Raw genomic sequence first — 27,957 nt, 5'->3', positions numbered from 1 at the left:
TCCAATCAATTTAGTAGTAATTGCTATAAATGTTGCTTTGTTTCTTAAATAATTCTGGGTTAAATAATTTGGGCTTATAATACAAAGTAGTATTACCTTGCACTAGTCTTGACTGGTTATAAATGATTTTTACATTGAGCATCTTCCAGCCCTGTTGAGATAGATAATCAAGTATCCCTTTATAGAAAAAAGAAACTGGGATTTCAGACTATCCCACAGTTTCCCAAAGATCTGATTCTCAGAAAGGTCTTCTGACAGGGAGGTACTTGGCTTTCCACCACACCACTGTCTCCCAGTGTAAGAGAATATCAGTGCTGAACTCATAATTGAATGTCTGTGTCTGTCTATAACCTTTGTAGGTTCAAAACAAGTTTCAAGATGTCAAGGTTCATTATTTTAATCTGTGGATGTTGTGTGCCTGTGCACGCGTGTATGTGTGCGTGTGTATGAGTGTGCAGTCGCAGTGTTATAAGGGACTTCTGATGAGTCCGATACTTTAGTATTTGAAAGTCCGCTTTCCTCCAGAATAGGTGTGGCCTCACCGCCGTCAGTCAGCATGCTGTTACTACCATGAAAACAACTGATTAGCTATCATGTAAGAAACAATATTGGGGGCTGGTGAGATGGCTCAGTGGTTAAGAGCACTGGCTGCTCTTCCAGAGGACCTGACTTCAATTCCCAGCACCCGCATGGCAGCTCACAACTTTCTGTAACACCAGTTCCAGGGGACCCAACATGCTCATGCATATAAATGCAGGCAAAACATGAAATAAAAATTAATAATAATAATAATGAATGATGGACTGAATAAACCTTTCTAGTTTTTGATCACATAGAGCTGACATAGGTCCTTATTGAACTCTTGAAAATTTATGCGTGGTATAATTTATGTGGTATAATTGGAAGCTCATGGCAGAGATCAAGATCTAATCATTTTGGTAGAGAGGAAATCTCTGGAGCTGGATGGTCTAGGTTAGACTCTTAGCTACTTCGTTTATTCTTTTTTTTTTTTCCAAGACAGGGCTTCTCTGTGTAGCCTTGGCTGTCCTGGACTTTGGTAGACCAGGATAGCCTTGAACTCAAAGCTGTCCTCCTGCCTCTGCCTCCCTGAGTGCTGGGATTAAAGGCATTATACCACCACACCCAGCTCGTTTATTTTAAAAATTAACTTACTTTACATCCTGATCGAAGTTTTTCCTCCCTCCTCTTCTCCCTTGCCCTTCAGAAAAGGGAAGGCTTTCCATGGATATTAATCAGCCTTGGCATAAAACAGAAAGACTAGGCACCTCTTCTATTGAAGCTAGACATGGCAGTCCAGAGAAAGGGTCTCAGGGACTGGCAACAGTCAGAGACAGCCCCTGCTCCTGTTGTTAGGTTCCCAGAAGAAGACCAAGCTACACAACTGTAACATCTGTGCAGAGGGCCTAGGTCAGTCCCATGTGGGCTCCATAGTTGGTGGTTCAGTCTCTGTGAGCCCCTACGGGCCCAGGTTAGTTGATTCTGTGGGTTTTCTGTGACCTCTCTGGCTCCTACAATCATTCCTCTTTCTCTCCTGCAGGATTCCCCAGGCTCCCCCTAATGTTTTGTTCTGAGTTTCTGCATCTGTTTTTGTCAGATGCTAGGTGAAGCTTTTCAGATGACAGTTACGCTAGCCTCCTGTCTGCAAGTATAGCAGAATCTCATTAATAGTGTCAGGGCTGGGCTCCCTCTCATGGTGTGTGTCTCAGGCTGGACTAGTCATTGGTTGGCCACTATCATAATTTCTGCTCCATCTTTACCTAATACATCTTGTAGGCAGGACAAATTATAGGTAGGTTTTTTGGCTGGGTTGGTGTTCCAATCCTTCCAGTGGAAATCTTGCCTGGTTATAGGAAATGGCTGGTTTAGGCTCCGTATCTGCAAGGAGTCTTAGCTAGGGTCACCCTCATGGGTTCCTGGGAGTTCCTATTGCTCCAGGTTTCCAGAGATTGCCATTTCTGGTTCCAGCTGTCTTTTCCAGTACTCTCCCTTTCTGTTCTTCCCCCCACCTTCTCCAACTCTGTTCGCATCCTTACTCCTTCCCCCATCCAGTTGTCCCCATGTCCGAACCCTTTTCCCCTTTCCACCCCCTCCCATGATGTCTGTTCTATTTCCCTTCCTCAGGGAGATTCAAATTTCCTATCTTGACTCCTCCTTGTTACTTAGCTCCCTGGGCTCTGTGGGTTGTAGCATGGTCATCCTGTACTTTATGGCTAATATCTACTTTATTTACTTTTATGATCTTGAACAAGTTAATGTCTGTACCTGTTTGTCTCTCTGAAATATGTGGATAAAAATATTGGTGCCATCTTCATGACCCTATCAAGAGATGAAAATAAGTTGACGTTAAAGCCTGACATCTGGAACATGTTTTATTAAGGCTGTGGAGCCTGGCATCTCAAATAAGATACTGGAGTATTATATAACTGGTCTGATTGTGTATATGTCTGTGTATTTAGGATGCTAAAGAGCAAATAAACCCTTTGGAGACAGCACTGGAAAAGTTCCAGCAGGAAAAAGAAGAATTAGTCCACAGAAAACATACAAGTAGCAAAACGGCTCAGGATAAAGTGAGTTGATGTTCATGTTTTACTTACCCAATGCCTGTGTTAAGCATTCATAGCACTATTGTTTTGCAGTGCTGAACGTTGAACTTAAGACTACATCTCTAGCCCTTGTGACTTGTGCGCACGCATGTGTGTGACATCCACCCATGTATTCACATGTGCGTGCCCGTGTGTGTATACACAGGAAAGAGCTGGAGAGCTGGAGCTTTGTTTCTGCTTGTCTCCAGCTTATCTCATGGAGGCAGAACTGTAGACCAAGATGGCCTCCAGCTCACAGAGGCCAGCTTGCCTCTACCCCCCACATGCTTGGATTAAAGGTGTGCTACTCCACCACCTGGCCATTGTTTGTTTCCTTGAGGGTATCACTATCTAGGTGTGGCTGCCCTGGCTCTTGATATGTAGACCAGGCTGGCCTTGGAGTCATGGTGATCCTGTTTCAGCCTTCCTCCCAAATCCTAAGATTTCAGACAGATACTATCATGCCCAGCTCATTTAGTGTAAATTTTTGGTTTTATTTTTGCATGTGTGTAAATAATAAATGTTTCTCCACAGATCAATGATATCAAAGAGAAGGTTAAAACTATTCATGGTCATATGAAAGACATAGAGAATTATATTCAAGATGGAAAAGATGACTATAAGAAGGTAATTTAAAACAAAATAATTATTTGTTTGTTTTTATTTGATGTACTTAATAATTTTTTTTTTTTTTTTAGCAAAAGGAAGCTGAACTTAATCAAGTTGTAATCCAACTAAATGAATGTGACAAACACAAAGAAAAGATAAATGAAGAAATGGGAGCCATGAGGCAAGATATTGACACACAGAAGGTAGGGCTCTCTGCTCATGGCAGCATAGTACTTTCTATAGCACAATTTATTATAATACAAGTTAGATTGGATGGAAATGCAAACAGGAAAATACCACAGTTTTTCCTTCTTTATCTTATTCAGTCATTTATTCATTTACCTGCCTATCTATTTATTTACTTACTTACTTATTCATGCGTTCATTGGTTTTTCTTTTTTGAACTTTATTTATTTTTATTTTATGTACATTGTTGTTTGACTGCATGTATGTCTATGTGGGGTTGTGAGATCCCCTGGAGGAGGAGTTAGTTACAGACAGTTGTGAGCTGCCATGTGGATGCTGTGAATTGAATTCGGGTTCTCTGGAAGAACAGTCAGTGCTCTTAAACACTGAGACCCTCATTGATTTTTCAAGACAGGGTTTCTCTGTGTAACAGAGCCTGGACTCACTTTATAGATCAAGCTGGCCTTGAACTCAAAGAGAGTCCACCTGGCTCTGCCTCCCAAGTTCTGGATTTAAAGGTATATGCCACCACCATCTGGCTTTCATTTTTATTTTTAACAAAGGGCTCAGCTGGTAAAAGTTAAAATGTAAAAGGTCAGACATGATGATGGTGCCAAGGCTTTAGTCTTGGCGCTCAGAAGGCAGAGGTAGGTGGATCTCTGAGTTCAAGGCCAGCCTGGTATACATACCAAATTCCAGGCCAGCTAGGACTACATATGATATATTATTTTAGGGGGAAAAAAAGTTTAAAGATATAAAAAAAAAAACTAAGTAGGAAGAGATAGCTCTTCCTCCTCCCACTCTCTTCCTGCTCCCACTCTCTTACGTGTGTGTGTGTGTGTGTGTGTATATATGTATGTATACATGTGTATATATATATATATTGCATTTAAAGACTTTTTGCCAAATATATCAATGTTTTGTAAGTAAAAAAATACACAAAAATACATGCTGTACTCATTTATTAAGAGGCTTATTAAGAGACCTTACATCATGGTCCTGAAGGGGCAGTGTAAGCTGTTCTGCCCCTCCTGCCCCACTGGCTGAATCTCCCTCTGGTCAGTTTAGCATGATTGTAAGGAAGGCAGTGTCACCACTAGCTGTCTGCTGATGCCTGTCAGTAGCTTGTTTATTTTTGTTAACTGATACAATATTTATGTCTAGATACAGGAAAGATGGCTACAGGATAACCTTACACTAAGAAAAAGAAGAGAGGAACTAAAAGAAGTTGAAGAAGAAAGAAAACAACATTTGAAGGAGATGGGACAAATGCAAGTTTTACAAATGAAAAAGTATGTTTTAGTAAATAATGTTTGTTGTTTATTTTTGAGTCTCCTTGAACACCCCGTGCTGGCTCCAAACACTTGGGGCTCCTGTCTCTGCCCCTTGTGGGCTGGAATTACAGGCATGATCACTGCACCCCACATAAAATAGTGTTTTGTTTCAGTGAAGGTCCTTACAATTGTAGTATAAAGAAACCAGGAGCTGAGAGCTAACTCAGTGGTTAAAGAGTACTGGCTGCTCTACCCGAGGACCCAGGTTGGATTCCCAGCACCCAGTTTTATAAAATGGGGTACCCTCCCAGATCCTTTCTCCTCAACATTATTTTGTTGTTGTTGTTGTTGTTTGTTTGTTTGTTTATATATTTTTCAAGACAGGGTTTCTCTGTGTAGCCTTGGTTGTCCTGTACTTGAGGACGGCCTCCAATTCACAGGGATCCTCTGCCTCCCTGACTTCAGGGATTAAACTTGTGCACCACCACACCCAACTTCTTTGTTTGTTTTTGTTTTTAAGACAGTGTTTCTCTATGTAGACCTGACTGTCCTGGAACTTGCTTTGTAGACCTGGCTGACCTTGACCTTAGAGATCAACCTGCCTCTGCCTCCCAAGTATTAGGATTAAAAGCATTCTTTCTCTTTCAGAAAATAAAATAAAAGTCACACATGTGCATAATCAGAACAAATGAAAGAGCAATAAGATCAAAAATGCCAAAACAAAATGAAACAAAGCCCCCCCACCCACCCACACACACCCACATAAAACGATGGAAACTGGGTACATGCATAATCCCAGCACTTGGTAGGTAGAGGCAGGCAGAACTCCATGAGTTCAAGGCCAGTCTAGTCTTGAATAGAAAGACCATCTCAAAACAACAACAGCAAAAACCCGTGAAGTTCATTTTGGGCCAACTACTTCAGGGCATGGAGCCTGCCTTGGAATGTGGTTGATATCCCTGTGACACGCCATGGTAGAAAACTGGTTTTCCCTCTGCCTGCAGGTATCAGTTCCAAATAGCTTCTTGGTTAGGGAGTAGAACATGGTATCTCCCTCCCTTTTCTCAGTCCTGGGACTTCATCTCAAGTCAGATTTTTTTTTTTTTTTAATTTATTCTATGAGTATTTTGCCTACATGTTTGTGTGTGCACAGACAGTGTTGGGTCCCCTGGAACTGGCTTTTGGTGATTGTGAGCCACCATTTGGGGTTCTGAGAATTGAACTACGGTCCTTGAAAGAGCAGCCAGTGCTCTTAACTGGTGTCATCTCTCCAGCCCAAGCCAATTTTTTTTTTAAGTAATTACTCTGTGATTAAAATTTAACTGTTTTTAAAGACAGGGTCTTACTAGGTAGCCTCTGCCTCTGCCTCTGCCTCTGCCTCTGCCTCTGCCTCTGCCTCCCAAGCGTTGCGATTAAAGACATGTGCCACCGCACCTGAATGAACATGCTTCTGACTGCCTAGTGTGTCTGCTCATCAGCGGGCCTTTCACTGCTAGAAAGCGGCAGACGTGTCAACCAAATGCATAATCAGGACAACTATATAACAGTTCCATAAACGTGTGCACAATGTCTTGCACATACCCCGTATTTAATAAGTGGTTGATAAATAAATTTTTAAGGCATATATTAAAGTCTATATAACCTGCTAGGGTACAAATTTTTTTTTTAGTATTTCTTTTTGATCAGAATTGTGATTTTTAGACTTTTGCAACAGAAACTGAACTTTTTAATGAATTTTACTCTAGAAAATAATTTATTTAAAATAAAATTGTACTGTGTCTTTGATTTGTAGGTAAAACTGATTGAAACCTGTTATCCAGCAACTTCTCATTGTTGGCAGTTGTATCCTTAGTTCTAAAGCTGAGTGGGTGACTTTGTCTTGTGAATCCCCAGCAGCCCTTAACATTGTCAAGATCTAAAAAGCAAGGGGCTTTCACAGTGCTCACGTGTTGTGAGGGTTCTTTTTTGGTGCACAGAAATTAGCCACTCAGAAACCTTAAATACTGCAGACATTTAGAAGGGAGAGAATTAGTTCAAGAGTCTTAGAAAACAAGGAGGACCTCTGTCGGGTGCTCATCACTGAGGAAGAGCGGCACCTGTCTAAAGGGACTTTCTGCTCAGGTTGCCAAAAGTTCAACAGTGGTCCTCAGTCCTCACTAATCATTTCTCCTTTTCTAGTGAACATCAGAAGTTGGAAGAGAACATAGACAATATAAAAAGAAATCACAGTCTGGCATTGGGACGACAGAAAGGCTATGAAGAAGAAATTCTTCACTTTAAGAAGGAGCTCCGAGAACCGCAGTTCCGGGATGCTGAGGAAAAGTATAGAGAAATGATGATCATCATGAGGACCACAGAGCTGGCAAACAAGGACCTCGACATCTACTACAAGGCCCTGGACCAGTGAGTGCCTCAGTGCTTTGTGCTCACTGCAGCAGGGCAGCTAGCACACTGTGCTCATCTTCTTCTCGGTTTTGTCTTTTCGGCGCATGACATTTCATGTATACCATAGAATGAAAAAGACTTGCATATGTATGCTTGTGTGCTTACATTATAAAGCATTCCTTTTCTAACCAGTCCAAGAGCTTCACTGTTAACCCCTGCCTGGCAGCCACTGAGATGGTCTCTCAGCCTTCAGCCATCTCTACTCCCTTTACAGTGACAAAGATGTTTGCTCTCTCTGCTCTTAAAAACTGGGTTTAAAGCATGTCTATTGTGTTCAGGCTTTAAGAGTGGCATCACATTTCAGGTGATCTTCCAGGACTTGGTGTTCTGTTTTTTTCTGTTTTGGTCTGGCTGTAGTTGATCCATATTCTCATGTATAGGACCCTGCCCTGAATCACTGCATCCCATTCTCCTGTGCTTGCACCTCGAGGTCTTTCCTAATGTAAACCTTGCCATGGACACTTAGGACATCTTCTAAGAGAGAGAGAGGAAAGCTGTACATGTGGCAGTGGGTTGTGGGATATGCCTGACTTGACAGAATGCTGGATTGTTTTTTAAAATGGTTTTACTAGCCTGATATGGTGGCTCAGTGCCTATGATCCCACAGGTAAGAGGCTGAAGCAGGTAAATTGCTGTGTATTTAATGTCATTGGGGTTAAAGAAACAATTGAGGCCTTCATGATAGTCCTCTGACTCATTTTTAGTATTTATTGTTTTAGAATAAAGCATTTTTGTAGCTGCACCTTTAATCCCAGCATTCAGGAGGCTGAGGCAGGTGGATCTCTTGAGTTTGAGACCAGCCGTGGTCTACAAAGCAAGTTTCAGGACAGGCAGGGCTACACAGAGGAACCTTGTCTTGAAACACCCCCCCCAAAAAAAAAAATAGAATAGTATTTTTAAATTATTGACTTTATTAACGTATCAGTCCTATATATTAATGGAGTCAGTATGATATTCCCACACACACATACAGTATGCACTGATTAGCTCTTACCACCCCTTCTCTTCTAGTTATGAGTGTTTTATTTTCAGGATTTGGGGGAGGGGGTCTCTCCATGTAGCCCTGGATAGCCTGGAACTTTGACATATAGACCAGGCTGGCTTCAAACTCAGAGATCTGCCTGCCTCTGCCTCCCAAGGACTGGGATTAAATGCCTGTACCACCACCCTCAGTCTTTTCAGGATTTTTTTTTTTTTTTTTTTTAGAAAGAGCAGGGTTTCTCTGTGTAGCCTTGGCTGTCCTGGACTTGCTTTGTAGACCAGGCTGGCCTCGAACTCACAGAGATCTGCTTGCCTCTGCCTCCGCAAGTTACAGGCATGTGCCACCGTGCCCAGCTTCAAGACATTTTTAAAGTTGTGTATAAGAGAGAACATGTAATACTTGTCTTTTTGCTGCTGTCTTTGGTTTGCTTATTTCCTTTGGAAAATACTTAGCTGGCAGTGAAATGGCGGAATAGTACGGTAAACTTATTTTTTAGTGGGATTTGGGGTTTTATATTTTTTAAACTTCAAAAAAATGTTTTGCTTTTGTATGTTTATAAGAGGAGTGTGTGTGTGTGTGTGTGTGTGTGTGTGTGTGTGTGTGTGTGTGTACACGTACCTCTGTAGAAGTCAGAGAACAGCTTTGTGGAGTTGGCTCTTACCTATCTTTGCATGTTCCAGGGACTGAGTTCAGGTCATCAGACTTGTGCAGCAAGTGCCTGACCCACTGAACTATATTAGTAGCCCTATTGCTTGTTTTTTACTTATGTGTTTGTTTGAGTTAGGTTCTTAACAGTGTAGACCAGCAGATTGTTCAGTTGGTAAAGTGCTTATCATGAGGATTCTTGTTCAGATCCCTAGACCCCACATACAGAGCTGGGCACAACAGTGTGTACCTTTAATTCCAGCATTAGGAAGAGGGACATCCCTGGGCCTTGCTGGCTGCCGTTGTAGCAGAATCATTGAGCTCCAAGTTCAAGAAGAGACCTATTTTTAAGATAAGGTGGAAAGCCATAGAAGAAAACACCCAGCATTAACCTTTGGCCTCTTCACACACATATTCACATGTGTGCACACACACACACACACAAACACAAACACAGAAGCACCTAGTTAAGTGAAGCACACTGTGCCTGAGTGATCTCTAGAGGCTGCTAGGTCATCAAGACCCTGTCGTAGTCATTGATTTAATCCATTCAAAATTTGAAGCCATTACTTGTCTTTGCTGTCGGACTGCCATGAAGTGAACTAACTCCATCATGTGTTCCTCTGTGTCCCACCTTGCCAGGGACTTTTATAAGCCATGGAGGCAGCTGACCATGAGTGAAACTGAGCCAGAATAAATCATCCTCCCTTGAGTTGTTTGTCTCAGGGAGTTGATCAGCACGAAGAACTTCTGAACAATCTTGTGCGCCACAACTCTGGCAGGAATTTAATTAAGGTCTTGAAGCAAGGCATATTATTAGGGAGACCTTGTCTGCTTCCTTGAGTAGTTCTGTCCTCCCAGCTACTCTTACATGTCTGTAGGAGGTGTTCTTCTCTTGTTTTAGTTCTTTAAACAGATGCTGTGGGTCTAGTAGACTTAGCACCAACTTTTGGTTGTACAGTAAGGAATAGGATCCTGCTGGCAAGTATGCTGAAACAGTTCAGGATAGATTGTCAATAAGAAGGTACCATATGGAATACAGTCAAAGATGCCATAAGGAAAAGTGAAAGTGGGAATTACATAGCAGGGTAGAGTTTCTCTAAAAGTTGACAAATTTGATCTTCACAAAGCCTGTCAAACCTATAACATATAGTTAAAAGTACTGTCTCTGGATGCAGAGACCCACAGCTTGGGGAATCCTTCTGAAGAGGGGAGGAAGGATTGTAGCAGCCAGAGGGGTCAGGGACACTACAAGAAAATCCACAGAATCAACTAACCTGGGCCCATAGGGGCTCACAGAGACTGAACCACCAACCAGGGAGCCTGCGTGGGACTGACCTAGGCCCTCTGCACAGATGTGACAGTTGTGTAGCTTGGTGTTCTTGTGGGACCCTAACAGTGGGAGCAGGGGTTGTCTCTGACTCTGTTGGCTGCCTCTAGGACCCTTTGCCTCTCCAGCCTTAATTGAGGAGTTGCCTAGTCCTATAGTAGCTTAATGTCCTAAGGCTGGTTGATATCCATGGGAAGCCTGCCCTTTTCTGAAGAGAAAGAGAGGACGAGTGGATTGGGGATGGCGGCCAGGAACTAGGAGGAAAGGAGGGAAGGGAAACTATGGTTGGGATGTTAAAAAATTAGTTAAAAAAAAAAAAAAAGAAAAGTACTGTCTCTGGAAAAAGAATTTTAACTGTGTTGTATTAGGTAATTATTTACCACAAGCTTCTGTTTTCTCATATATAAAATGGGAATTTAAAAAATCTATACTAACTTTCACCATAAAGGTAGTCAAAGACAAATTCCAAGACAATATAGAATGAATCCAGCTTCTTCTGCTACTAGTCTTCCTCCCTGGGCCTCCCAAGTGCTAGGATTCTGTCTGAGTCAGCCTTGGCTCCATGCTCCAGTCTCGAAGTTCCTAAACTCTCACTTGCCTACTTACTTTAGAAAACTAACTCTATTGAGGACATGGAGGTTTCTGTTGCCCTTATTTAAATATTCTTGGAGATTAAATATCCCAAAGTTGGGAGCTTTGTAGAGACCAAATTCTATACTTACTATATTAGTCGTAACCAAATTATTTTTGTCTATCTGTGAAGACAGGGTACCATATACTGTATTTACTGGAGAGATTAATTAGCCTGCCCAAGGTTACTAAGTAACTAGCAGAGACAGACTTAAGGAGCTGGGGGGGAGGCGGGGGGGGGCTTTCTGTTGTTTTCTGCTAAGCTGCTACCATGATAAGCCTTGTTAAAACCTTTAAGGAATCGGGAGTGGTGGCACACACTTTTAATCCTAGCACTCCTGGAGGTAGAGGCAGGTGGATCTCTGTGAGTTTGAGGCCAGCCTGGTCTAAAAGAGTTCCAGGGACATCCAGGGCTACACAGAGAAACCATGTCTCAAAACAGAACAAGACCAACAACAAAAATAAACAACAAACCCTTAAAGGAAAAGCCTGTATTCACATAATTTGTATTTATAGTCATGCTTATAGTACTAAGTCAACTTTCTAATAGCCATGATTATTGACTAATTTTCACTTAATTTATAACTCCTCAGGTAGATATCTAACATAAAATACAAAATTGTTGTTTACGTTAAGCTTTTGATTGCTGACATGTTTGACACTTTTCTGAATAAAGTGTATACAGATACAGAAGCAAATTAAGAAAAAAGCAGCTGGTGTGGTGCATACACCTTTAATCTCAGCACTTGGGAGGCAGAGGCAGGTGGATTTCTGTGAGTTTGAGCTGGCTTGGTCTACATAATGAGTTCCAGGACAGCCAAGGCTATGTAGAGAGACCCTATCTCCAAAAAAGGCTGGAGAGATGGCTCAGAGGTTAAGAGCACTGACTGCTCTTTTAAAAGTCCTGAATTCATTTCCCAGCAACCATGTGGTAGCTCACAATCATCAGTTTCCTCTTCTGGTATGCAGGTATACATACAAGCAAAACACTGTATACATAATAAATCTTGAAAGAAAAAAAAAAGACAATAAAAGTAAGGCAAAGAAATAACTAGTAATGGTGGATGTTACAATAAAAATGATCAGGAGGCTGGAGAGGTTCAGAGGTTAAGAGCACTTGCTGTTCTTCCAAAGGTCCTGAGTTCAATTCCCAGCAACCACATGGTGGCTCACAACCATCTATACTGTGATCTGGTGTCCTCTTTCTGGCTTACAGGCACACATGCAGGCAAAATACTATATACTGTATAAATAATAAATAAATAAATCTTTAAAAAAATGATCAGTATAAGAGTAACTGAGGGGGTGCCAGAGGCCTGGCCTCTTCTAGGGATGAAACATTTTAGCTAGGTCCTGAGTGATAAGAGGGGAACAGGGCCATGCCAGGTGCAGAGTAGTGAATGCAGGGACCAGGGACCAGGGACCAGGAGAGCATGTTTGTGAAGCAGAGGTGACAGGCTAAGTGTGCTATGCTGAGTAGCCTTGGCGAACGGTTTGGTTTTACTGAAAGTGTACTACAAAGCATAGCAGTCATACTACCTGCAATCTGGAGAATGGATTGTAATACTAAGATCAGAAGCTAGGAGGCCAGGAGAAAAGATGGATGTGGTAACCAAAGAGATGGTGACAGAAGACTTGGCTGTAGCCATGGAATTGGGGAACAGAGATAGGAAACCAGTTGACACATCTCACTAGAAGGGTTGAGGGGTGTTTCTGCAGGGTGTTGTGCAGCAGGCTCTTTGGGAACAAGTTGTTATTCCTGAAATGGGCAGGATTTAGAAGAGGAAAGGAAAGGCTCTCTTTGGGTACTTTAATATTTGTGTAGGCTTCCAAATAAAGAATTCCCACAAGAAGTTAACACAGAACCCAGGATCCAGAGCATGCCTACAGCAGTGTGGGGTGGTTTGCATATATGGAGAGGGTGTGGCTCTAAAAGGGAAGGGAATAAAGACTGGTTGCAAGTGGGTCAGACAGGGGAGGTGGGCAGTTGTTGAAGATGGTTGTAACTTGGAGACCTAGAGAAGCAAACATTTCATTTCAGGAGCCATTAAGTCCTGAGATGTTAAATCCCATGGGCTGAGAGGTGTCCTTGAATTTGGCAAATCGGAGGCTATGACTAGGAAGCCAGCAGTTGAAACTAAAGTCTAGTTGGAGTTGGGTAAGGAGAAAATGGAGGGAGAGAAATGCTGATGGCATGTTGTGCTGTAAAGAGAGACAGAAGTTGGGATAATACCGAGAGGGAACCGGGGGAATGGGTGATGGGGTGGGAGGGTGGCTGCATTTAAATTAAAGGCCTCCTGTGAATTCCGTCCTTGTTTGTAGAGTGTGGCTCTGCAGACCTGGGGTTTCGTGGGTGCTGTTAGACTTCTGTGTCCAGGAGCCCTCCTGCGGTCACTCCAAAGGCACCACAGGGTTACATCTCAAAGAGGCCATCGAAGACTACCATAACCTGTCCTTTCCCTAAACTGCTGAGTCGGCCAGGGGAATGCCTTGATATCTCCAGGCTCTCTGGCCTGGGGAAGGAAGGGCATTTCCACAGAGGACCGTGAGGTATCACACTGAGTAAGCAAGGAGGAGCTGGGAGCTCTCTGGAGTCAGCCAGGAGTGGGTGAAGGTGAGGGGATGCAGGGGTGCTTTCCAGAAATTTAGCTTGCTTAGGAGCAAAGCCAGATTGTTCAGTGAGGTCTCTTATCTGTTAATCAGTGCATCGTTCTAAATAAAAAGAAAAGTGGTAGTAAAATTTTCTTCAAACAGAGTCTGTGGGGTTTCTCCTGCAAACAGTGATGTCTCGAGATTTATATTGTGATCCCTAAATTTGTCTTCTCTCCTTGCCAAAAGAAAAAAAAGGTCTAAAATTTCCCTCATTGTTTCAAGTCTTGAATAAAGTGTGCTGCCAGTGTCATTGCTGCATAGCGATCTATTTAAGGTAACACAGGAAACCAGCAGTGCATTTTCGAGAAGAGCTGATTAGCATCTGTTGTCAGTAATCACCTGAAACAGCAGAAGCATTGGCAGACACGAGCTGAGGAGGGTTCGCATGGTTTAAGACACATGACCTAAGCCACACACACACGGCATCACAGTTTCAATGAAATTGGCATATGTTGCTTGCCCAAAATGCCCTCCAATATTTTCTTTCCCAGATGTGAACCATCACGGGTTACACCCTTCTGCTTCTAAGACTCAGGAAACATGCAGCTCTCACAGCTTTGTATCTGCCAGGCTATTGAGAGCCACGGTTCCTGCCTTCAAGGGGAGCTCTGCTTCAGAAGGTTAGTCAGGGCTCATTCTGTGCTGCCCACACATGGTAGCATCCTGTAGGAGACTTATTAGAAATTTAAAGATAGCCAGTGGCATTTCACATCTTCTACAGGGTTGTGGTTTTAAACAAATGTCTATCTTGTGATAATGGTTGAATCATTGCCTAATGTTAAAAGCTGATATTCAGGAGGCTGGCTAGAGGAAATTAGTTTAGTAAAGCTATAATAGTATTAACTTAGAAAAAAAGTCACTTAAATTTGCCAGCAAAATCCTTGGAACATGGTACTCATGACACCATTTGGCAGGAGGACTTCTGCTGACCCAAATATAAGGAGGCAGGAAGTTCCCCTGGTACTGACCTGGGACAGTAGAACATTAGTCCGCATTACAAAGGCTAATATTGGGGCTGCAGAGACAGGTCAGCAGTTGAGAGCCTGTGCTGCTCCTACAAGAAGTCCTGAGTTCAGTTCCCTGCACCCACGCCAGCTCCAGGGATCCTCTACCTCTGGGCTCCTTTGGCACCTACACTCATGTACACAGGCTCACACAGACATAATTAAACATAATAATAATAATAATAATAATAATAATAATAATAATAATAATAATACTTTAAAGGCTAATAAACCATAGCCAGTTTTTTGGCAACCTGTATATCAAGGTTGGCGCAATTTTAAACACAGGTGAAACCAGTATATTTTTGAAAATGCCTTTAAAGTATCTTTACTGCTTTTTTCAAATTTGATTTGTATTAACTTAGTTTTTATGCTTTCAAATTAAGAATTTGAAATAAGAATTACAAAAAGGTCCATATGTATTTGGTCTTTTCTGTTATTAGTCAGTGAGATGGCTTGGGGTATGGGGAAATCTGGTTTAGGGTTTGCCTTTGTGCGCTTTTTATTTTGAGCACTAATTCAGATTTTGCATTAATGGCTTGTGGTCTTGTCTTGAGTCCTGTAGATAGTTTGAGTAGGGAGGGAAGCAGGAGCTGAGGAAGGAGAAGCTTGGGTCTCTTTAGATGATGCTCTTCTAACCGTAGGCATGTTTTTTGTCCTGGGTGCATCTTAAGCGTTTGATTCTACACTAGTGACCAGATGCTGAGGTGAAAAAGTAGTCTTTAAAGTAAAGCAAAAGGCCTGGAAGCCATGTGTGCTTACTTAGGAAGAGGGCAACTCAGGCTCGCAGAAGCTTCTCACTCACAGAGAAGCATGGGAGGCAGCAGGCTGGCTTGGGAGTAGAGGGAAGCACAGCTCCCTGCTGGGGCAGCAGCTCTGGTGCACAGAAGCTGAAGACAGCACAGTCCCCTGGCATCTAAAGGGTGCCTGTGTGAAGAAGCAGAGGGGCATGCTAGAACAGCTCTGCACCCTGCAGTCACACCTCTGGGTTTGCTTGGCTTTTTCTTTTCATATTTTATTTCTTAAAGCAGTTTTAGTTTGTAACAAAATTGCTCAGAAAGAAAGTTACAGAGATTTCTTACCTCTCCACCACACCCATACAGGTATAACTGCTTCCACCCTCTGCTTCCTTTGCTGGAGTTGGCAGTGAGCCTGTGTTGATGCCACTGCCCTCCAGAGTCCAGTGTGCATCCATGCGCAGTTGGTGGTACCTTCTGTAGTGTGACCAGTGTTTAAGATAGGCCTCCATCACAGTAGCTTCACTAACATACTTGCTGACTTTCTGGCCATATGATGCTGCTGTTTCCAGTGGGAACCTTTGTCATTTGGAAGATCACATTCTAAGGCTCAGGATGACCATTCATCTTCAGAAAATACAATAGAGTATTAGAGAAAGTTTTAAGGGACTCTTTCAGGCTAGTAATGAGTATTTAATTATAAAACTGAAAAAATTTATAAATCGTTGTTATCTTACATCTTAGAAAATCTTGGTTCTTTTGAGAACCAATTTTTAGGAGGAAATTATACCACTTCCGCGTACATTAATGTATTCATTTAGCTGACAGACAGCACTCTAGGCCACAGCAGGGCTGTGTACTTCCCGGATAAATACTTGTCCTGGAAGGTCGTAAGCCCATGTCATTTCAATTGTTGACTCAAGAGAGGTTTTTGTTTGTTTGTTTTTGACATAGAGTTGCTTATAGTGCTGTAACGCAACTTACTGTGTGGGCAAGGCTTCCCCTCCCTCGGCAGTGCCAGTGTCAGGATTACAGGCTCATGGTTTTATGCAGTACTGGCAATCCAACCCAGGCTTTTGTGCGTGGTAGGCAAGTACTCTGCCAACTGAGCCACATCCCCAGTTCCTCTGGTCATTCTTACAGTTACTTAATTAAGTACCTGTAACGGGTGCTAAAGATTGTAACTCGGCCCATCGACAGCTCCCATCTGCACAGGCTTCCTGTATGGCACTGCTTCAAGGCTGCTTTCCTTCTGTCAGCTTCATCCTGTCCCTCACCTACTGCTGTGGTAGCTGTCCCCACCTCTGCTCCTCATACTGTTCTCACCCCTGTGTACTCATTGTTTTTCTTCCAGGTTAATAAGTGGTTCCTGGTGTCATTATAGGAAAGACTTCTGTCCTCACCTTCCCCATTTGGTCCCGACTCACAGGCCCCCACCAAGCTCAACAGTTTTCTTCCCTTAACGCCCATGTTTTTCTGCGCTGTTTCTCCTTGGAATGTTCCCTTAAGCTCCTGCCAAAGAGAAAGGGATTGCCCTTCCCTTTCAGTCCATATTACTTGTGCCACATGTGTTACAGGTAACCTGTGTTTCTCCATACTTCACATCGACACTCACAGAATACAGGTCAGGGTAGGCATAGGTTCAGTTGGAGACAATGCCTCATACTCACCAAAGGTTGCTACATGACTACTCTTGCTTTCTTCACGGTGCCTTAGCACACAGTATACACAGTGTCGACGATGCTGCTCTTTATTTCTTTTATTTGGTTTTTTTGAGACAGGGTTTTCTGTGTAGCCTTAGTTATAGGCCGACTGGCCTTGAACTCGGAGATCTGCCTGCCTCTGTCTCCCAAGTGCCAGGATTGAAGGCATTTGCCATCACCTCCCAACTCTGTTCTTTTTTAAATAATCATGCAGTTCCTTTATGTTCATAGAGGTGTGTGTGCGCTTCATTGCTTTTATGTCTGTGTAATCCATAAGATAGATTTTGCCTATTTCAGCCGTTGACATTAGGACACTTGATAGATGGCCACCACCGCTGCTGCCGTAGGTTTGACTTTGCATGCTTGTGCAGATAGACCAGAAAGATAGCTTCTTAGAAATGAAGCTACTAGGTCAGGGGGTATGATCATTAACTTGTTAATGCCAGATTGGTTCCCAAAAGCCCTTTTTTTTTTTTTTTTTTGAGACAGAGTTTCTCTGTGTAGCCCTGGCTGTCCTGGAACTTGCTTTGTAGACCAGGCTGCCTTCAAACTCAAAGAGCTCCATTTGCTTCCCAAGTGCTGGATTTAAAGGTGTGTGCCACCACCACCTGTCCCAAAAGCACTTAGAGAGTTTCCACTTGTTGTATATGAGCGTAACATTTTTGTGTCAGTGTCACCATTGTTGCATGAAATGCTCTGGTTAAAATTAACACTTTGTGCTCATTGTAATTGTCTAGTTCAGCACGAGTCCTTTAACTTCTTTCTTCGTGGTATCATTTGTTACTTAATTTATATCTTTGTAGTTCTGTGCCTTAAACAGATCGCACCACAATCCAAAGATTACAAAAATACTTTTCTTCTGGTTATTCTGTAGTAATCTTCCTGACCAGCCTCTTGAGTAGCAGGTGTGTGCTACCAAACTGGTTACTTTAACTTTAGTGTACGTGTGGGGGGAGAAGGACAGACAGACAGAGACGAGTCACTTGTGGTGTTAGACCTTGCTTTGGTGCAGGATCTCTATGTACAGGTTCCCTGTGCTCCAGGACTCCCTGTGTGCACAGCTCCCGCAGGAGAGCTGAATTACAGGCACACAGTACTGTAGCCAGCTTAACATAGGTTTGGGATTTGAACTCAGATCCTCACACTTGCCTGGGGAGGTGCTTTACTCAATGGAGACAGCTTCCCACTTTTACTCTTGGTCATTTGAATTTTATTCTGGAGTGTAATACAAAGTCATGATGCTATTTTTTTCTCCTTTCCAAGAGTATTGAAAGTTTTCCAATTGATTTGAAATTTCAGTTACATTATTATCAAGAGGTCTTTATTTGTGCTAATTGTGTCCACAAACCTTAATTTCTTCCTGCCTCAGTGCCACAGTTGTGTGTGTGTGTGTGTGTGTGTGTGTGTGTGTGTGTGTGTGTGTGTATTCTCAGAATTTTAGAGTCTCTGTACAGATTTCGTTGAATTCTCTTTTTAAATTCCCCCAGGGTATTTTTGCTTGACTTGCTTCTGTTATGGAATACTTTCGAAGAATCTGCCCTTGTGAACCCTTTAGAATGTGTCTCCTGTTCAGTCGTTTCTTTTTGCCCTGTTGAAAAGTTTATAACTTTTCCCCCTGGAGCCTGTACATTTTTTAAATTTCTTCCTACATATTTTATGCTTTTGTTTCATCCTCCCACCCCTCCCCCCAGACAGGGCTTCTCTGTGTAGCTCTGACTGTCCTGGAACTCACTCTGTAGACCAGGCTGGCCTAGAACTCACAGAGATCCGCCTGCCTCTGCCTCCCCAATGCTGGGATCAAAGGTGTGCACCACCACATCCAGCCATATTTTATGTTTTTGTTGCCATTTGTAAATAGGATCTGTGTGTGTATGCGCCTGTGTGCATGAACATGAGAAAGGGAGGGATGGAGAAAGAGATCACATATGTAGTAGCAGGTTTTGTTTTTGTTTTTTGAGACAGGATCTCTGTGTAGCCTTAGTTTTGGAAGAAGGTTTCTGGGGCTCAGAGCTTGAGAGGGTCCTCTTGTATCTATCTCCCCAGTGATACAAGCCACTGCATCTGGCTTTTACAAGGCTTCTAGGACTCTAAATTGGACTTTACTATTAAGTATTTTGTTCTCTGACCTATATAACCCTTACCCCGACCCACTATTGTCCCTACCAGGGTTAGAAACTAGAAAGTATTACTTTATAAATTGTTTTCAGATAGGGTCTCACTATGTATTTGGTTCTTGGTGCTAATTATGTAGGCCAAGCTGGCCATGAACTCATAGAGATCCGCCAGCTTCAGCCTCCCAGGTGCTGGGATTAAAGGCCTGTACCACCATACCCAGGCTCATTTCTGGTTCACTTGGTAATCTTAGTATTTCATCAGTTGATTTTCCTTAATCTTTAGGTATACAGTCAAACCTTATGCACAGAAACAGTGACTGTCTGTTACTGTCATCTTACCCCCTTCTCTCGTGTCTTATGAGTTACTGCTCTAGCGCTGGGCTAGCACCCCTCTCTTGGTTGTTGGGAAGAGTGCTTGTATTTGCATGAGATTGTATTTGCTTTTGCTGAACATGCCTGACGGATACATTTTCTTACATTAGTCACTTACTTATGATTTTTACCAAAATTCAGTGTTTTGGGTTTTTTTGTTTGTTTTTTGGTTTTTTGAGACAGGGTTTCTCTTTGTAGTCTTGGCTGTCTTGTACTCACTTTGTAGACCAGGCTGGCCTTAGACTTAGAGATCCTCCTGCCTCTGTCTCTGGAATTACAGGCGTGGGCCACCTCAAGTGGCTAAAACTCAGTGTCAGTGCACAAATCCTTCTTTTATATCCACGGCTCATCAGTTTTTCTTTAGTCTGGTATGCATTAAGTTACCTTGGACAACTTTCTTCCTGTTGTGCTGTCCTTGCTTTCTAGGGATAGAGACCACTCGGTGGTGCGTGGTGGGTGTGGGGCTCCTTAGATGGTACAGTTGTCTAAGATGTGCTTGCCCCAGGTCCACACAGCAGTGAAATCTCCACAGCCATGTGTTCTAGTTAGTGCCCCTATGACTAAAGACAGTTATTTAGAATGCTATTTCTATCATTACAGGCAAAACAGGTCCAAAAGTTTTTGCTCTTTTCCATTTCTCCTTGCTTTATACTATTTTGTATACCCAGAAAGTAGGCACACCTTAAGGATTTGATAATACTCATCTTGTCTGCTCACTGCTTAAAAGAGAGAGAGAGAGAGAAACACTATCGTAATCAAGCTGCCAGTGTCCTAGCCACTTTCTGTATCTTGGGCAAATTCTTAAAGGATTTGTTGGCTTAGTAATCGGAGATTGCAGAGATAAATGTGTGACTTTGAGCATGGCTTGTTTTTCAGAAGGTGAAGCTTATGGGTACCTTGGCTGTCCTGGATTCTCTTTATAGACCAGGCTGGCCTCGAACTCAGAAATCTGCCTCCCAGTGTTGGAATTATAGGCCTGTGCCACCGCACCTGGTAAAGACGTTATCTGCTTCTGTAGGTGGCCTACTGCGGTACCCAGTGGTTGCCTTCTGTGCATTTACCTCCCAGAAACCAAACCTTAGCTGCTGGCCCAGTCAACAGTAGCAGTGATCAGCTCTCTGCAACACCTGAGGGGGGCTGGCTTTCTGCACTGGAGCACTCTCCCACCACTCTGACTCTCCTGCCCTACCTGGTGTTTGTTCTCCATTCACATGCTTATTTATCAATTGGAAAAAATAACATTTTAAAAAGTCATTTATAAAATTAGGTTTATAGTGTATAAAGCTATGGAAGGGTAGTCTTCAGAAATGATTGGCGCCCAGAAAATTCTGTGAAGTGTTTTTTGTTATGGTTTTCCTTTTTTAAGAAACCAACAGCTGGTTCATATACTTTTTATTAAAAAAGCATAAAATGTTAGGCTGAGGTGAGCATGAACTAGAAAATGGAGGCTTGGTGAAGCAGAGTGGCTTTTTCCAGGCCTTACTACTTCAGCAGCTCTCCATCTGATATTTAGACGTATTTATGTTGAGTCATTTCTTTCTCTTTGGCTGATGATCAGAAGATCACAGAATGATTGTACAGATGCAGCAGCATTACGTTTAGTTTCTTTTTTGTATATATCAGATAAGAGGCCTGCAAATGGAAGGGAGTTCGCGCACATCCTTTGCATGGTGATAGCTGTGAAACTTGGCTTCTTACCACGGGAGTGACTCTTGTTAGCTGCTAGCCCTGCCTCCTGAGATCTGAGGTAGCTAGGGCAGCATGGTGTTCAAATTTAACAGGTAGCTTTGGCGTTCACAAACATTTCTTCTTTCAGTGTCTAGAGACTGCTGCTTCAAGTAAGGGCAGGCCTATAGGAGTCAGCGGATACACTCTGACTAGCACTTGTGATTGACTAGAGTCAGGCTTCTAAAAGTAAGTCATCCTTTTGAGCCAAAGCTGCCTTCGAGTTGGCAAAATTCTCACAGATCTAAGAAATAAAAGAGCATAAGGGCTGGCTTTTGATAAACCTTAACATTTCTAGAAAGACCTAGGTGTGGTGTACACAACTTTAGTCCCAGCACTCAGGAGACAGAGGCAAGTGAATCTCTTAAGTTCAAGGCCAGCCTGGTCTATAGTACACAGCCCTGAGCTATGCAGAGACCATCTCAAAAAAAAATTTATTATTATTATTATTATTATTATTATTATTATTATTATTATTCTAGGAGGGACAGACAACAGTTCCAGAGACTCCCTCGTCTTCTGTGACAAGGATCCCCTGGCTAGCTGCACCCTCAGCTTTAGCTCATAGGTCTGCCGACAACAGGCCTTCTGCAGGCAGCAGAGAGGCTGCTTCTTTATTGTGCTCTCAGTGCCTAGGAAAGAAGTCTGTTAAAGACTTATTTTCTGAAAAGTTTGGGGGGTTTGTTTTGAGACGGGGTATCACTGTGTAGCTTTGGGGAACTTGCTATGTAAACCAGGCTAGCCTCAAACTATGGACTCTACCTACCTCTGTCTCTGCCTCCTGAGTGCAGGATTAATGGTGTGCGTCACACTCAGCCCTTGCAGTTTCTGAGTACTTAAGGAAGTTGTTCTTGGATCTCAGAGTCAAAATGGGGACATGTGAAATATGGGGACATGTGAAATTTGGGGCCTGGCACTTGCCTGGCAGTTCTCAGTACTAGAGAAACAACACTGCTTGGTTCTGTTTGATTGTTTTCTAGCCCTTTTCATAGTCTGCTTTTATAATTGAAAGTCCTGGGGCAGTGACACTTTTTATTATCATTACGTGTATTACATATTCATCACTTAGCATCTACTACTGCATAGTTACATCTGTCATACAAATAGTTCATATTGTACCGAGTAAAAGTGTCTTCCTTTTCACAGAGCAATAATGAAATTCCACAGTATGAAAATGGAAGAAATCAACAAAATCATCCGTGATCTTTGGCGGAGTACCTATCGTGGACAAGGTAACTAACATGACGTCCCAAATGCTTGTTCCAAAGCTCCGTCCACAGCCTTTCCTGTATGACCACACTGTGCCAACATTGCCTTCTCCAACCCCTTCCTGAGCATGTCTTTGAGATTTTTCTAAGAATTCTTATCTTTGCAACATCTCATAACAAAAAGAAAATGCAAAGTTTCTTTTCTAAAGCCCCATAGGATTCACATTGGCTGCTGCAGACACAATTAGCTGATGACATAATGGGTTCTGTGAAAGCACAGATAGGGATAGGCCCAAAAGTGATAAGAAAAACCCAAAGGAAACTCTTAGAAAAGGAGCTGGGCCCAGGCTGGGGGTGGACCATCCAGGCTGCATCTTGGCAGACCACGTGGCTCCTGAGACTTCCTGGCTAGAGAGTTTACAAGGCAGTCAGTGCTTCTAAGGACATGAGATTCACTGTTGTGCCCAGGCTCCCTGACCTTGTGTGTAAGTGACAGAAGTGCGATGTGGGTTCTCTTAAAGACTCTGCTTTCTCTATTAGATATTGAATACATAGAAATTCGCTCAGATGCGGACGAAAATGTATCGGCTTCTGATAAGAGGCGGAATTATAACTACCGAGTGGTGATGCTGAAGGGGGATACAGCCTTGGACATGCGGGGACGATGCAGTGCTGGACAAAAGGCAGGTATCTCGCAGTCTATCCAACTTAAAGAACTGAAACATGGACCGGCTATTGCAGAAGCCCTAAGACCACCCTTAAATGAAAGAGAAGCTCCTTACAGCTTCCTCGCCACCCTGTGAAACAGACGTGCTACCATCATTGCCCCGTCCTGGGGCCAGTTCACATGCCCTCTAGCACTCTAGCACTCTGAAGATTGCTATTAAGAAAAAGTGTCAAAGCTGCTGGTGGTGGTGCACCCATGTAATTCCAGCACTCAGGCAGAGGCAGGAGATCTCTGTGAGTTCAAGGCCAGCCTGGTCCAGGACTTTCAAGGCTACACGGAGAAACCCTGTCTCAGAGAGAGAGAGGAACAGCTTGAAGTTATTCAAATCCACTTTCACTTCACAACAATCCTCAGAGTAAAATCATTGTTTCATGGGCCCCCAAAGATACATTCTGGTATAACAACAGTCAGTAACGTCTCAGAATTAATGTTAATTATAGTGCCAATCATAACACCTCCAGGGGGTTGTGGCTCACTTGGTAGAGTACTTGCCCAGCATGAACAGACTTTGGCTTGACCCCTAAACTTCTACCTAAGCAGCACTACAGAGGTAGAGGCAAGATATTTAGAAGTTCCAAGTCATCCTGGGCTACAGTGAGTGTGAGCCCAGCCTGGTCTGTACAAGAACAAACACTTGCAAACTAGGGCCTGAGTTGAACCAAATGAGGCAATCATTTGGTTCACAATCACACAAGTAGGCACTGTGGTGTGATTTAGAACGTGCTATCTGGTTTCTCTTTTAGACCAGAGAACATGGAGATTTAAAGATGACTCTGTAAAAAGTTAAAAGTTCCTGTGCGGCTCAGGAAAATGTAACGTGTTTGTTTACATTTTCCAGTAAGTTCCATCATTGAGAAGCTTACCAGATCAAAAAGTTTTATGGCTAGGTGTGACAGTACATACTCTGTAGTCCCGGCGCTCGGGAGGCAAATCTGAGTTTGGTGCCAGCCTGGTCTACATAGTGAGTTGCAGGTGAATCTTGAGACATCTATTAGAATTATCAACTGCTTCTGGTGACACATGCCCCTTAATCTCAGCACTCAGGGAGGCAGAGACAGACAGATTTCTGAGAGTTTGAGGCCAGCATGGTCTATAAAGCGAGTTCAGGACAGTCAAGGCTACACAGAAAAACCCTGTCTCAAAAAGAAAAAAAAAAATCAATTGCTAAAAAGTGTATGTATCCTTAGCCTGTGATGTCAAATTTTAGTAGGTCTGGGATGCCAGCAGGGCTGTTTCTCAGTGTTTTATTTCAGTGCACATGGCAGGCCGAGAGTGTCGCTAATGGTCCATTTCTAGAAAAACATGAGCCTCCATTGAACTGTCCCTAAACATCAGTGACCTGTGACATTTCCCACTTCTTCCGACCCTTTTTTGTTTTTAGAGATATGGTCTTACAGTGTAGCCGGGGCTGGCCTCGAACTCAGAGCTCTGCCTGCCTCTGCCTCCTGAGCGCTGGGATTAAAGGCGAGCGCTTCCACGCTCAGCTCTTCGCACTGTCCCCTTCTCAAGAAGTTCTACTGTGCAACTTTTTTCCAGGTGCTGGCCTCTCTTATCATCCGCCTGGCACTGGCTGAAACCTTCTGTCTGAACTGTGGCATCCTTGCCTTGGATGAGCCCACAACAAATCTTGACCGAGAAAACATTGAATCTCTTGCACATGCTTTGGTTGAGTAAGTATTTCAAGTCTGGGAGCAAGTTGTAATTTTTTTTTTTTTTTTTTTAATACCAAAATCAGAGCTGGGTGTGTTGGTACATACCTTTAATCCCAACATTTGGAGGTAGAGGCAGGCTGATCACTTTGAGTTCAGGGCCAGCCTTGTTCACACAGTGAATTCCAAGTCAGCCAGGGCCACACACTGAGATCCTTGCTCAGAATAAATAAATATTAAAAAAAAAAAAAATGCCTAAAACAAAAAGAAAGCAGTTAGGCCAGGCTATGCACTTTGCCTTTCAACAGTAATTCTCCAGAATCTCTTGAAAAAGAACCTGAGGAGCTGGAGAGATGGCTCAGCAGTTAAGAGCACTGGATGCTCATCCAGAGGACCTGGGTTCAAGTTCCAGCATCCACATGGCAGCTCACATCTGTCTGTAACTCCAGTTCCAGGGAGTCAGACACGCTTACACAGACACACATGCAGGCAAAACATGAGTACACATAAAAGGAACTAGAGTATTGAAACACAGCCATATCTTGCTTCGCCCCGAGTGTGTTCATAGGGCAAGTGAGAGTGAAGAGTTCTAGGCTTCAGATTTCCTGTGAATCTCTCGTCAAGCGCAGGAGTCAGTGTGCCCTGGGTAGACGCGTAGAGATGGTGGTAGCAGAGCCAGGACTGGCTGTCATGTATCACATGACCACTATGAGGAATGAGAGCTTCTGTGGAAGCACACTGCTGAGTGAGTAGATGACAGGTGCTAAGCTGTAGTCATCCTGTGCCCTGATCACTCATGTCAGAAAGGTTCCAGGGAGGGCAGCTCTTACTTTGTCCACCCCTGGCTCCAGGATGACTGACAGCCAGCTCTGGATACTCCTGAGAAAGGAGAGTGTTGTGGTATTGAAGCATGAAGTGTATCCAGCCCCAAGCAAGTGTTAAACAAGTTTGAGTTAAAACTCTTGTTGCATCTCACTCATAGCTGATACCTCAGCAAGCTGATGCTGAGCAAAAATGTCCCCATACGCCCACTCAGGCCCTCTGTGTGCCACAGCACTGATGCATCTAGTGACTAGTGGTGGCAGAGTTCTGGGTAGACCCAGCTCTTCAGAAGGCAGTGTTATTCCCCTACCTGTTGTCTCCCTGAGTTACTTCTAGAAAGAAGGGTGAGCTGGCAGTCGATGGTTTAGGTTTTCCTAGAAGACTTTCCCTAGTATCAATAGCAACTTAGGATCTTGAGAAACTGGTCCAAATTCCTGAATTGGTTCTTAGCTGGATGTGTGGGGAATGAGACTCCGTACCCCACGGTGTCGAAGGAGACACAGAATTCCTGGCTGCCTAGGTTGAAGGCCTCAACCCTCCTCCATCTCCTACAGGGCAGCCAAAGGTCCTGTCACAGGAAAAGCTTGGTTGCCACACAGCTGTTGTATCTGAGCAGATTTCCAGTGGTTTTTCCAAACTTATGTCCATTAGTAAAAAAAGCATTCTCAATGTATTGTTCCAGGATCATAAAAAGTCGCTCCCAGCAGCGTAACTTCCAGCTTCTGGTAATCACTCACGATGAAGATTTCGTGGAGCTCTTAGGGCGATCTGAGTACGTGGAAAAATTCTACAGGGTGAGGAAGAACATCGACCAGTGCTCAGAGGTTGTGACGTGCAGCATTAACTCCCTGGGCTCCTACGCTCACTAGCTTGTGTTGTGGGGATGCGGAGTGTTTGCAAGATCCTACGGTAGAGGCTGCTTCAAATGAAGGCTGAGCACAGTGCCCACAGCCTAGCAACCTCCCTGGTCTGCTCAGCCTTTCACCCCCAAGTGAACATTATCCAAATGAGTGACACTGTCAGAGCGGTGCTGACAGGAGGGTCCTTTGGTGGTTTATGGAGACGGCATTTTAAAAATGTTAGTATTTTCACCAGGCAGTGATGGTGCATGCCTTTGATCCCAGTACTTGGGAGGCAGAGGCAAGTGGAGCTCTGAGTTCAAGGCCAGCCTGGTCTCTCTACAGAGTTAAGTTCCAGGACAGCCAAGGCTACACAGAGAAACCCTGTCTTGAAAAAGAAAACAAAACAAAGTTAATATTTTCTCTGAAGCTTGATGTGAAATTCAATAAATGGCCCTGCTTTAACATAGATCCATGCACACAACCTGTCTGAGTCCAGGTTTCTCCAGCGGAAAGCGCAGTCATTGACTGGAGGCTGGCGTGTGACAGGAGCCGGAGATGATCACCTAATGGAATACCCAGTGTGCTCCCCATGCAGCCGTGCCAGACAGTTATCCTGCCCAGTTGTTAGAGAGGAACTTCCCTGCTCCTGACCTGATCTGCCAAGCATGCAGAAGCCCGTCCCCTGTGTCATGTTCCTCCACGTGGCCTAACCATAAATCCCAACCACTCTCCACAGCAGGCTCCCGTGTGGATGGAAAGCTAGGCTCTCCCACAGCTGGGGCCTGCTCCCCATGGCCAAACCTCATTTTCACTCCAGAGGCTGATCCTGCTGAGGTCCAGTACACACATGTGGAATAGCCATCTGAAGCCTCCTGTGGGTATTCTGTAGACAGGGCACATCAAGGTCACATGCTTGTAGGTAGCACCTTACAGTTCTGTCACTCAGCTGGTTAGGCCAGTTCTGTGCCATCTGCAGACTTGATGGGCATCAGCTCCAGAACAGGGCTCCTTCTTCCACTCATAACCCCTTTCTTGCAGGTATATAAATCAGATATGTAATGCAAATGCATGCTGAAAATAGATCACAGGGAAATTTACTTCAAAACAGTTCTCTGGTGTATATACACCTTTATCATTTATTGAAGACAAAAGCAAATAATTATGTTCTAGTAGCATGGATATGCTTGTTTTGTATATAGAGTTAAATCTTGATGGGATATTTGATACTTCACAGGAACATAAAACTTTTTTTTTTTAAGAGTTGGTTGGCTTTTACAATCAATTTTTACAGTTGCTTCACATAGCCAGGTGTGATATCCCAGCAGGGGCCAGTGGATCTCTGTGAATTCAAGGCCAGTCTTGTATACATATTTTTCACACACACACACACACACCAAAAAAAAAAAAAAAAAAAGAAAAAAGAAAAATACTTATAAAATGGCAGGGCTTTGTTTATGGACACTTTAAAGGTTTTGGAAATTCTAACTCCCAAACCAAAATTTTTCTTACTCTGTGAGAAAAAGGCTTCAAGCCCAGGCTGGTCTTGAACCCACAGTGTAGCCAAGGATGGGCATGAGCTTCTGCTCCTCTGCTGTCCAAGTGCTTGGATTACAAGGTGCACTACTAAGCCTGGTTTGTGTGGTGCTGAGAATCGAACCCAGGGTTTCCTACACAATAGGCAAGCACTCAACTGACTGA

At 43.4% G+C, this 27,957-nt stretch overlaps 1 protein-coding gene across 1 annotated transcript in view; it reads left to right on the top strand.

Annotated features, from left to right (window-relative positions):
- Positions 1-26,727, top strand: part of Rad50 (RAD50 double strand break repair protein) — a 53,946-nt gene extending 27,219 nt beyond the window's left edge. Inside the window, exons 17-25 of the mRNA XM_055602853.1 lie at positions 2,478-2,588; positions 3,138-3,230; positions 3,302-3,415; positions 4,563-4,690; positions 6,851-7,075; positions 22,158-22,243; positions 22,760-22,902; positions 24,483-24,616; positions 26,100-26,727. Coding sequence (XP_055458828.1) covers positions 2,478-2,588; positions 3,138-3,230; positions 3,302-3,415; positions 4,563-4,690; positions 6,851-7,075; positions 22,158-22,243; positions 22,760-22,902; positions 24,483-24,616; positions 26,100-26,286 — 1,221 coding nt within the window. The 3' untranslated portion in view covers positions 26,287-26,727. The remainder of the gene's footprint in view (positions 1-2,477; positions 2,589-3,137; positions 3,231-3,301; positions 3,416-4,562; positions 4,691-6,850; positions 7,076-22,157; positions 22,244-22,759; positions 22,903-24,482; positions 24,617-26,099) is intronic.
- Positions 26,728-27,957: the final 1,230 nt, after the last annotated feature.

This window comes from Psammomys obesus, unplaced genomic scaffold (genome assembly GCF_907164565.1).
Source record: "Psammomys obesus unplaced genomic scaffold, mPsaObe1.curated_primary_1811, whole genome shotgun sequence".
NCBI classification, from domain to species: Eukaryota; Metazoa; Chordata; class Mammalia; order Rodentia; family Muridae; genus Psammomys; species Psammomys obesus.
The sequence above is the reverse complement of the archived record's forward strand: the minus strand, read 5'-3'. Positions and strand labels throughout refer to the sequence as shown.